Source organism: Gymnodraco acuticeps, unplaced genomic scaffold, assembly GCF_902827175.1.
Source record: "Gymnodraco acuticeps unplaced genomic scaffold, fGymAcu1.1, whole genome shotgun sequence".
NCBI lineage: Eukaryota > Metazoa > Chordata > Actinopteri > Perciformes > Bathydraconidae > Gymnodraco > Gymnodraco acuticeps.
Window position 1 is genome coordinate 803,573 of NW_022989931.1, and position 12,131 is coordinate 815,703.

At 40.5% G+C, this 12,131-nt stretch overlaps 1 protein-coding gene across 1 annotated transcript in view; it reads left to right on the forward strand.

The window, feature by feature from the left end:
* Positions 1-6,518: 6,518 nt before the first annotated feature.
* LOC117542329 (homeobox protein Meis1) overlaps positions 6,519-12,131 on the forward strand; it is a gene marked incomplete in the record, with an annotated part of 68,844 nt that continues 63,231 nt past the window's right edge. The window contains 4 exon segments of the mRNA XM_034209939.1: positions 6,519-7,226; positions 8,926-9,146; positions 10,169-10,310; positions 10,639-10,689. Of these exon segments, the coding sequence (XP_034065830.1) occupies positions 7,215-7,226; positions 8,926-9,146; positions 10,169-10,310; positions 10,639-10,689 (426 nt within the window).

A 12,131-nucleotide genomic window follows, 5' to 3' on the forward strand; every position in this document is an offset into this window, starting at 1 on the left:
CATTCAGCTTAATATGTGCAGATTTCTTTTTTTTCTTTTTAATTTAAAGATTATTTATTTATTCTGTGGAATTTATTCTTAAATTTAAGAAAGTATTACCTCGAAAACATTTTTTTATCTAAACTACAACCTGCCTCAGTGGCTGTTTTTATGGTGTATTGATTTAACAGCTTAATATATATTTTAAAATATATTTGTATTCAGATTTTGCTCACTTACTTTTTGAATAAATAAATATATATTTAAAAACAAGTACACACATCAGGCACAGAGATACAAATGTAACAACGTCATTCACTGAGTGCTACTTGGACACACTACTAAATAAGTAAGATAATATAGATTGTAGAATTAGATCAAATAAAACGATAATTAAATTGCAAATTGCCTGGACCACGTGTTGACCACAGATTTCAATATGTTTGAACATTTGAAGATCAGACGTCAAACTAACCAAACTAAATATAAAAAATCCTCACAGCACAAAACAACAACCTTTGAGACTTTCAACACGTACGGTTGTAACAGCTGTAATATTGAATTATTGACCATGGAGTTCAGTAAACACGTCCCACACAGACTGAATATTACATTTTGAATCAAAGCCCCTCGTGTGATTCCCTTAAAGCTCATAGTGGCTGTTTTCTGCTGCTTTATTACCACTAGGCTATGCTGTGCTCCCAGACCACTCTCACACCCATCCAGAAAAGATGAGTCTTCACACCTCCTCCTCCCCCCTCTCCCCCCTTGCTATCGCTCCCCCTCCTGGTTTTATAGCTGGGCTCCAACACCCAGCTTTTTCCACTTGTTCTCTCCTCATCGCCATCCTTCATCTCTCTCTAAGGTGCTGATCAATTCACAGTCTCCCTGGGAAGTGTGAGAAACCCCCTCCTCATCCTCACCCACTGCCACCCTCACCCCTCCACCTCCACCCTGACTGGCCGACACATGACTCCCCTCACCCAAATCCCTCACCCCTGGATTTTTGGGTGTCCGTGTGATGATGATGATGAATCCTTTCCATATTTTTTCTCTTTTCCATCCTTCCCTTTTCACTCCCCCAGCAAAAGTGTCTGCGATGCCATTAGCACACCTGAAATAATAGCGGCGGTGACAAATGCTGCTAGGAGGGGAGGGCGAGAGACATTGAGAGAGACAGACAGAGAGAGAGGTGTGTGAGATGGTGTGTGTGATGGAGTGATGAGCTCTCTATCTATCCGTGGGGTTAATTCAGACTCGGCAGCTTTTCAGAGTAAAAGTGGAGCGGCTGACCCGGTGGCCGGTGGCAAGATGTGAAAATTGACTGGCAGCTATTATTGCAGTGTGTGTGTGTGTGTGTGTGTGTGTGTGTGTGTGTGTGTGTGTGTGTGTGTGTGTGTGTGTGTGTGTGTGTGTGTGTGTGTGTGTGTGGTGTGTGTGTGTGTGTGTGTGTGTGTGTGTGTGTGTGTGTGTGTGTGTGTGTGTGTGTGTGTGTGTGTGTGTGTGTGTGTGTGTGTGTGTGTGTGTGTGTGTGTGTGTGTGTGTGTGTGTGTGTGTGTGTGTGTGTGTGTGTGTGTGTGTGTGGTCTAGCATTACTATACTTGTGGGGACCTAAATATGTTTACATAGTCACGTGTGGGGACTGGCTTCCCTTATGGGGACAAAATGGAAGTCCCCATGAGGGGGATCATTAATTTTAGGGTGAAGACTTGGTTAGGGTTAGGCCTGTGTTGGTTGTGGTTAAGGTTAAGATAAGTCTCCAGGAAATGCATGTAAGTCAATGTAATGTCCCCTGAAGTGATGTATACATGGTGTGTGTGTGTTAGAATGTATACGTGTAACTATATGTGTGCATCTAATTTCACACACTTCTCACCATATAGGAAAGCAGCTGTTCATCACATATGTCCCTATAGGTGTGATGCAGGGACCTGTCACATCCAGCAGCGCTCAGATCTGTTCAGGTTCAGTCGCTTCTTTATCATCAATCCACATGTTATCGTTAATGTAACACCTGCATATGAAGCGTTCAGAAACAACGGAAGTGGTTTTCTTACTTTGAGACACTAACAGAGACAAACAAAGCTTTGAATAACTTGTGTTTACTATTAATATGTATAGATACCAGTCTAGAAAGAAGAAATGTGTTTCATTGTAGTATAGTTGGTGCACCAAACTGAATTAAATGCTTAATTGTCTCTATCTTCTGAATGTATTACTTAATTGTTTATGTTTGTAAATCAACTAAATCTCAAAGGTGGATCCTAACAACATTTCTCTTATGTTACTTGTTGTAGTAAATGCTGATTTATTTCTCTTCACAGTGGTTACATCTAGCGTAAAATAAAACAAACTGGAAAAATAGACACCCAAATAGATATTTGCAATAAAAGGCAACCACGCTTTAATATCTTTTATTAGTATGTTCAATTATTTACAGGAGCAATAATCATGAGCAAAATAACAACCAATTCCTACAGAGTATTCTAAATTCAAATCAGTTGAAGAAATAATAATAACAAATATTTATTATTGCAGGATGTTTTTTTACTTAATTATGTGAGCAGGACTCTTCCTCTGTCTTTCTGCATCTGGTGTAATTGCCAACACTTCCGGTAGGAGGCGCACATGATTAAGCATTAATGTATGTGAGCAACATTCACATTTGAGCCAAACAGCAGAAGTGAAAACTCCCAGAGGAAAGCGTTACCCTTGATAACAAATAATAATCATGTATTATATTTCATATTAAGACACTATTATTGGCATTATATTGTTTTCCCCTTCAGACAAAAGTCAAATTATTTACTTGGACGTTTCTTGGTCCCGAGATATTGAAGCTATTATTTAGTTTTTTTAAATGATCAAACTTTCTAATGTAAATAAATAAAAATAACACACCTAATCATACTTTTACAATAGTTTGAGACACTTAATGTACTTTAATACACAGTGTACACGATATGATCAGACTATAATAGCCTATACGCACCTTTCTAATATGACACTGAATAATACCTGATAGCTAATTACACTAAAATAAATCTCGAGAGAAATGATTTGCTTGTACAAACTTTCTTTCTGTCTGAATCATTTCAGCCCGGAGCTCCCTGCTGGATATTCTGACAGGCAATAATATACTAGTAGTTTCATATAATTAGATGATCTGTGAAACCGTGCAGCAGGTCTATCTGAGCTGCAGCAGCGACACAAAGCAGGGAGCCTCTCTTTGCGGATCCCAACACGTTTAGGCGCAGAGCTGCGGGGCTGCAGAAAGTTTGACCTCAGTTTGACTCCCGGCTGTAGCCAGTTGCTCCATGTTCCTCCAAACAGCAACAGACAGGCACACATCACAAAGACAAGGACTCTCTTACCATAGAGATGTTGTCATTTATTAAAAAAATTCACGTATTTAAATTAATATTAACATTTGCATTATTTATCAGAACGTTTTCTGGCCTAAAAATAACTTACAGAGACTTAACATAGAAATATATAACATTACACATCCTAGGCTTTGTTTGTTTTAAGCCAACATAAAGTCCCTTTGTCTCATTACAGAAACAAACAATCACAAAGACTAGCACCCGTGAAACCATGGAGATGTTGTCTTTATGTATCATTTATTTGTTTAACTTTTATTTATTTTAATTAATATTCAAATTTGCAAGATTCTCTGACCTTAAAATGACCAAAAGAGACCTACAATAGGAACATGTAACACTACACATCTTAAGCTTTGTGTTTTAAGGCAACATAATGACTGCAAGTTGTCTTTGTCTCCTAACAGCACAGGTCACGGCGCACAGGCCGTCTAATAACACGTCCATTTGTTTCGGCAGTCAAACATGCTGTCAATTTACATTCAGCCGTTTGAAAGTAATACCTGCTGATTTTATTGGAACGACTGAAAGCATTACCGTCATCGCAAAGCGGATTAAACAGAAATGACGGTATTTGCCCCCCTGCTCTCTTTCGGGATACCAAAATGCGCTGACCCTCACGAAGGAGCAACTCAGGAGAGAAAGTGGAGCTGCAGTTTGCTTTTATAGACGCTAATTGAGGTAGCTTAATTGCTTTATAATGCCATTGTAGTTATTTTACAGTGGTCAGGCGCTGATGTGGTCTCCTTTCATGTTAATGTAGCTTTGCTTTTTCTCAATGACCCTCTACATTTTAGTGTGCCTTGTGGTGCAGTGAGCTATATAATCCTGTTTACGTTTCACTAAACCAACACATTGCTCTCAAAGTGGATTCAAACAGCAGCTTCTCAAAAAGAACGTCCCTTTAAGAACACATCAGTGACAATAATAAGCTTTTAATTATTTAATAACACCATAAAATAAAAAAATAATGAAGAAATTAGAGGTTATACTCACCAATAATTAATTTACATAACAAATTCGACCCAAAGGCTGTTTATTAATTGATCCGGAATCTCTGTGCGTAAAAGTCCGTGCGTCCTGTCGGCTCCGTGGCTCCTCTGCTGCCCGCGCCCCGGAGCGTCGCTGGCCGGACTGCACGAGGCTTTGATTGTAATTTTATGCTTGTAAATGTGTCTCCTCGGATCGCATCGCTCGGGCTTTACCACAGGAATCACCGCAGAATGTGTGAAGCCGCATTATTGTGTTATGACACTGTTTCTGGCACCCGGGGGCAGATGATCAATGAGTGGACGGGCTGCACGAAGAAAAAAAAACTTCAAACAGGCTGTCACCGACCAGCAACACCTTATGAGCATAATCAGGAGATCATGTGGCTCTTACATTCTTGTACTAGCTTCACCTGTGATGGGCTGAGAAATAAATGAACAGTATAGTCGATGATCATCATGTGGAAAACAACTAGAAAAATAGACAAAAATCCACTCAAATATTCCGGAAATCCCTCAGCGTCTTACCTTAAAACTTAGTCAATCCACGTACTTTATCCCGTTTTTACAAGACTGCATATGCCATGAACTATATCATAAATATTGTATGCAAATGTTGAGGCAGTTATGCTCTTTTCTTAATTAAAAAAATATTGAATGACTAAATTAAATAAGATTTCTACGCCTTTATATGCCAGTGAAGAATGAAATATAACGAGTGAAAGTTGTAAATCCAAACTATTTTGTTAATTTACATCCACACATTACTCAACGATATCATTACTTCTTTTGGGAAATTACTGGAGAATCTATAAGTTTCCCCTCCACAAATTAAAGCTCATCAATATTTGACCAAACTTTTACAACCTCTGCTCTGCAAACCGTGAAATGTTAATTATAGAGACAAAAGTTAAACTAATAACTTCTGTGGAGAGAAGAAAGTTGTAAATATCTTAATGTAAGTGTTAACTGTTTGGTTTTGAGTCGTTTAGTCAGAGTGTGAGTGCACTTAGAAGTTATTAATGAAGTTAGAGATGTGAAAATGTGTGTTTTTCCGCGTGTGTGTGAGAGAGGAGACTGAACGAGGGAGAGAGAGAGAGACGTCTTGGTTATATCTATATATGTATAAAATATTCTCTATTTCAGTTAATTTACAGCGTGTAGAAAACACAGAGTGTGTGTTTTCTATTCGCAGACGATGTTTTGTTTTGTGCCTCGTCGCAAATGTGGCCTAAAATCGATCAATCAGCCCCGGATCGATCATGAGGGGAGCCAATAGGGGGCTCCCATCCCTGAGCCTCTCTGCCATTGGACAGCCCGGGCAGACTGGAGCGACCCATTCAGCGCTGCAGTGGGGGAGAGGGACGGAGGACATGTGAACTGTTATTTAGACCTGAAGATGTTTTAATGACTTATTTCAGCATATAGCATGATCCAAATGTCAGTATGTTGACTTATTACTGCTTTTACACCGATAACATCCCTTTGTTTAAGCAATATAAACAGTGATTCCTAATTACTTGAATAAAGTTGTATATGTTGTCTTTTCTCTCTGAAATGTGGCACTTTACCAAGCAGTTTATTATGTGCATTTCCAATATTTAACATGCTGTACGTTAGGGAGTAAAAAGGCTGTATTGAAGTACAAACTGAGTCCAAACTGTGTGTTTGGCTCCAGCCTCCACTGTGGATATCATGCAGACATGCTGTTGACAGAAGCTGAACATGACTTTAAATCTGTTTTAATGAACTACTTTCACCTTATGTTTATAAATAGGAATACACACAAAGTTAAATCCAGTCTTATTTTTCAAATCCAACCATATTAGCTGTTGAAAACATACCTGACAATATCTCACATCAGAGTTGAAAGCAGGTCGTTAATAAACTGTTTACAAGAAGAGAAGTGAATGCTGCGCGTAAATCCAGATAAACAAGAGTTTTTTCCGGTATATTAAAACATCTCCAGAGTGAGAATTAGAGTCAGTCTCTGAGAAAGAGACATGAAGCCGGAGTCAAAGGTGTGTATTCGCGGTTTATCCCCGTGTTTTTGCAGCTCACGGTCTCGCTGGGTCCTCCCACCCCCCCTCCTCTCCGCACGACTTGCTGCAGCCCGGTGCGTTGTGTAAGACGCGACCTGTTATGGCCACCACTACTTCCGGGTTTCAGCAGTCTGGTCCAGATCCTCCGCTCCTCCTCAGCTCAACACACACATCCATTGTACACAAACGGGCAGGCGGCTCACGCATACACATGCACTCACACACATGCACACGTATATACGCACACACGCACAGCATCGATCGTGGCTCCTTTAAGAAAAGCCTAAGCCAGAATTATCACCCCACCTCCTCTTGATCTCCTCTAGTTGCGTTTGCATAAGAAAATCAAGCCGGGAGCCGAGAGTGATCACAGAAAACCAGAGGAGAGCAGCTTCATTTTTTAACTGTGATTGTGACCATTAACATTTAGCTGGTGCCGATCCCGTGGAGACGCGAGTCGGACCATCATTCATCCGGTACTTTTGACAAGCCCTCGCGTTTTGACTGACAGGCGGAGTGACAAAAAGCCATGAGAGTCGCCACTTTTGTTTGAGGGGCTATTTTATTTTCCTCCTGGTTTCGGAAAAGGAGCCTGGCTGCCGCTGCCCCGAGGATAGCCGAGGACCTATTCGCCGCGCCTGGGCTAAACTTGCGCAGAAAGCGGGGGCTGGCTCACCGTTCCGTGGAAGAAGAGGCATACGGGATTTTGTTGCTGAAACATCTTCCCATTTATTTGGATTTTCTTTCTTCATTTCGTCTCCACCCTGGCCTCAGAGGGGATTTATCTAAACTGAAAGGACGACCAGGGAGTCAGGAGGGTTATGGCGCAACGGGTACGTAGGGCAATCCCCCTAAAAAAAAAAAGTTTCTCTAAGTCTGCTGTGCCTGAATGCGATCCTGCGCTGTAAAACGTGGCTTAATGACACACGGACATACACTCGTAGCGAAAGTTTCTGTCGTCCGTCTGACACATGGTGACACAATTTCCATTTTTGCCGTCTTTTGGCACGGTATTACGCACGGCCGCACTCGTTCGCTCCACAAACCGGCCCGCTGAGGGACATTGGAAGCGTGATCATATCTCACATCGGCTATGTTTTTTAGATTAGTTATGACAGGCCAGTTACTGGAAGCGAAATGGGGGAGGGCATGGAGGCAAAACAAATCTCCACATTTCTCCCTAGACTGTTCCATCATTATTTCATATTGAGTGGAGCATTTTTTAACAAAACAAAACTCCTTATTTCACAATCAGTTGAGCTTCGTCATTCAACTTTACACTGCCAAAAAACATGCAATATTAGCATAATGTCATGTTAAAATATCACGAGAGGCAGTTTTTAGTAATGAGCTGATGACAATCGCTTTGATTCATACACTGGGATCTTCACAGGATAGTAAACAGTGTAAAAGCAGAGATGTTAGAGACACTGGACATTGAGCTTCTTAGTTTGACACTGGAGCTGCAGCACACTGGGGTTTGCACCTCTGCTCAGCTTTTAAGTGATAATGCTTTTTACTCGGCACTTGTTTGTGACTTAGAGAGCACTATCAATAATTCAAGCCTCTTTTTTCATCTGTAAAAGTAGCAAAACTTTTTTTTTAAATAGCTCTTATTTAGTCTTTTGCAAACCTAAATCAACATGTGTGCTTTTTAACGCATCGTCTAAGTGTTTAAAAACTATTAAACCACAATGTGGACGCGAGATTGTATAATTCAACTTAAAACTTGAATACAAAAAAGTTAGAAAATCCAGTTTAACATCGTCTAGAAAACACTAAGCGTTTACTTGCGTTTGTTGCATTCTCACAGCGTGCTTATGGGTGAAAACATGTTGCACAATTATGGGCCTTTAAAATTAGAAAACACTGCAATTAACAAGTTTAAGACATGTGTTGTTGAACACGGACAGGACACAGTAAACCAGACTGGTGGGGTTAAAATAGCACTTATAATGATCATAATAATAATAGATAATAACTGAGGTATGTAGCTGTAGTTTTACTTTTTTGTTCTCCCAGTGTTTTTGAACGTATTGGATAATTATTATGTATTTGAGCTACAAGGGTCACTGAACAAGTTTAAAAGAAAAATAGTTTTAATGTTAGAATACATGCTGTAGTCTTTCAACTGTGAATGTCCTGCTGAAAAACACATGCACATCAGTCTTAAAACGTATGTTTTCGTAAACAAGTATAACATTTTAACGACCGAGATAAATGCATTTCTCATGTTTTTCAGTGTCAGTATTCTGAAAGAAAGCAGAAAAAGGGCAGCTCAGTTCAGTTGTGTCAGTAAACCGCTTTGAATTAAGAAAAATGTTAAAACAAGTCCATTTGATTGGGAATTAATGAAACTATTTCGCCGTGTTGGCAGATTACTTTTTTAACAGAAGAAACCCATGACTTAAACTCTCGCTTTTGCTTTTTCAAAAATATATTCCTAACTTGTGGTTTTATAGCAAAGTTATATCCAGAGTTTAACACATTATTGTGCATGTTTTCACTGTGGACTGTGTTTGTTGTGTGCAGTACGAAGACTTGCCCCACTACGGGATGGACGGGGTGGGCATCCCGACCACCATGTACGGAGACCCGCACGGAGCCCGCTCCATGCAGGCGGTGCATCTGAACCACGGGCCCCAGCTGCACTCCCACCAGTATCCGCACACCGCCCACACCAACACCATGCCTCCCAGTATGGGCACCTCTGTTAACGACGTTCTCAAGAGAGATAAAGACGCTATATACGGGTAGGTGTCCGCGGGGAAACTCGCTCTGTGGCGGGCAGGCCTGGAGGGGGCAGTCGGGGTGGGCTAGTGGTGCAAAGTCAGTCCCGTAGCGAGAAAAACACCGGCTCCATGCCCGGGAAGCGTTTCAGCAAAACAGTGGAGCCCAAACTGCTGCAGAAAAAACTAACTGCAGCCTTCATGTTCTCCAAACAGTTTGTAATGTTAGGCTTTTAAAGTCAGTCGCTTTAATTGCGCATGAACAAATACTAAATGAGTAAATAAAGAAATAATACGAATTTGCTGCCATTTAATTCCCTGAAAATTGTATTTTGACTCTTAGGAATAATTATGACACAAAACCACTTTAATTAGAACTTCTAATATTTTCAAAAAAAATGTAGCTTGCTTAATTTCTTATTAAGTTTCATCGTTTATCACGTGGCAACAAAATAATTAACTCCTCTCTTTCACCCATTTTAATTAATTGTGTGTAATGTTCCAGGCTTCAGCAAATTAAAAATATATCATGTTTAAAGGAAATCCCACATAAGCATGTCATTTATTAATTTACAGGAGTTAATTAAAAATGCTAAGCATGATGTCTTCACGGTGGCTAAACATGCCAGTAACAGTTTCTTCATATTGTCCCATACTGACATAACTTTCAACACATCACCAGTCTAGACATATTTACTCTGCTGACTTAAACAATACATACTAAAACACAACTGTGCGTACACGTATAGTTTCAGAGGCTCTCACCAAACACACATACACACACACATGGATCCAAACGGTGTGCAAGAAATTGTTTGACTGGCTCTAAAGCTTTTATGCTATTAGGCGCGCCTAGATTTAATCACAGAAGTCTGCCCGCTGTTTGCAGCCTTTCTCCGAGCTCTGCATAATATAATAGCCCGGGCAGCAGCAGTCCCCATGGGCGAGTTGTTGGAGAGTAGCATGGCTGGCTAAACCTAGCCCGGAGTAGTCTTGACCCCGGCGCTGTTCTCTCTGGTGACATTTGCTATTGTGTGTGTTCCCAGGCACCCCCTGTTCCCCTTGCTTGCACTGATTTTTGAGAAATGTGAATTAGCGACGTGCACCCCCAGAGAGCCCGGGGTGGCGGGCGGAGACGTCTGTTCATCGGAATCTTTCAATGAAGACATAGCAGTGTTTGCAAAACAGGTCAGGAAACTTTGACTTTTTTAAATCTGCATGCTCGGGCTGGTTCAGCTCTCACCTGCATGCATTACGCGTAGAGCTCTTTCTTATGGACCTAAAGTTGATCCTGCATTGAGAGAAAATAAAATAACATTGCCTCGTAAAAAGTTTTTTTTAATGTTTTAATTTCTTACGCTGTGTTTGCTGTGCGTAAATTATACATTAACACGACACCATGCCAATACTTGCATGTCATATTTAATCTACGTTATAAATATATGTATTAATATAATATGTATTATATAAATATATTATACTAATATATTTTTGTAAAAATGTGTTTTTCTTCTAGATTCGGGCAGAAAAGCCTTTATTTTCATCGAATCCAGAATTGGATAATCTGGTAAGATATTTCATGCCCACTAAAATGTGCTTATTTTCTTGGAGTGTCTTGGAGTACACCAGCTGTTGTTTGCCTGTTTATACCGGGCTGTAGGTGTCAGAGAGCCCTGTGGTTCTGAACCGTCAGGATGATGCTCCTCTGTTTGGGCTGTTTGATTCCATGATGGCCCCCGGTGTATCTGCAGATGAAGGGCCGCTGTTAGACAGCTGACACAAACCTTTGAACTGTGCCTGGGAACTTATTCTCTTCATGCTCCTCACTTTGTACAGTTTGATAGTGTGACTGTGATGTGAGAGTAACGTTTTCCTCACGAGTATCTGTGCTAATAGATCTGACTGAGGCTTATTGCAGCGCCAGCCTGTACTGTATGTCTGCTCTCCATATTGCAATAACGTCCAAGTTTAATATCTGTTCCACATAAAATCCATTCATATGAATATTTTTTCTCGTCTGCAGTTACTTGTATTGAGAAAAACGTGCCTGTTTAATATCAAGAGATGTGAGCAACTCATTTTTTATTGTTATTTAAATTTTTCAGATGATTCAAGCCATTCAAGTTTTACGATTTCATCTTCTGGAGCTGGAGAAGGTAATATTCCCTCACCATTTCTCTGTCCAGTGCGCCACTTCAGACCTAGGGGCTGTATTTGCAGAAATGTATTTTTGCTAGTCGGTTATAATTAGCGTCAAAATCAATCATGGGGCCATTTCTCTTCCGCGTTTAATCACGATGCAAGCTGTTACAACTGGAACGGATATCTCTGTGCCCAAATCTCCCTGCATGTTTTAATGAAGTTTAATGCTGGCAGAAATTACATACAAGGTGAAACATATAGGCGAACTCTGCGGGATTTTAGAAATAATTCCTCGTGGAGGGCAATAGGCCCCATGCAGCCATCTGTGGATAGAGGCAGCAGTGGGTGTACAACTCCGATTTGTTTCCCTATCAGATGGAATACAGTAGCATGTGCAAATTAGCTTTAACCTATGGAACATTATCAAAACTGTTAAAGTTTTAAAAGTTGGTTCTCATGCCCTTTCTTGGATAATGTTCTTTAAATAGATAGTAAACTGTGCACATATCAAGAACATGTTAATCAAGTTAAAGCTGGTTTCTCTATATTTCTCTGCCCATCTGACATGTGTTCTTCTCGGGCGACACGATGCGCATTGGCAGTGATAATGTAATAAGTCTGCGAAATTAAACAGTTTACCTTAAATGTCAGTCATGCGGGTCATCCTGCTCTAATGGCCACTACCCGGGGCTCCATGATGAATTTAACACGGGTGTTGAGTGCGTTGTAGCCTCTGAGCCCTCTTGTCACTGTCAATTTTCGACGATATCTCTATTTGAGAGGAGACAACATTAAGTTACTATCACAGTCCGGATGGAGTGCACTGCCACGGCACGGGAACACGACACACTTTAGCCTAAAGAGTCC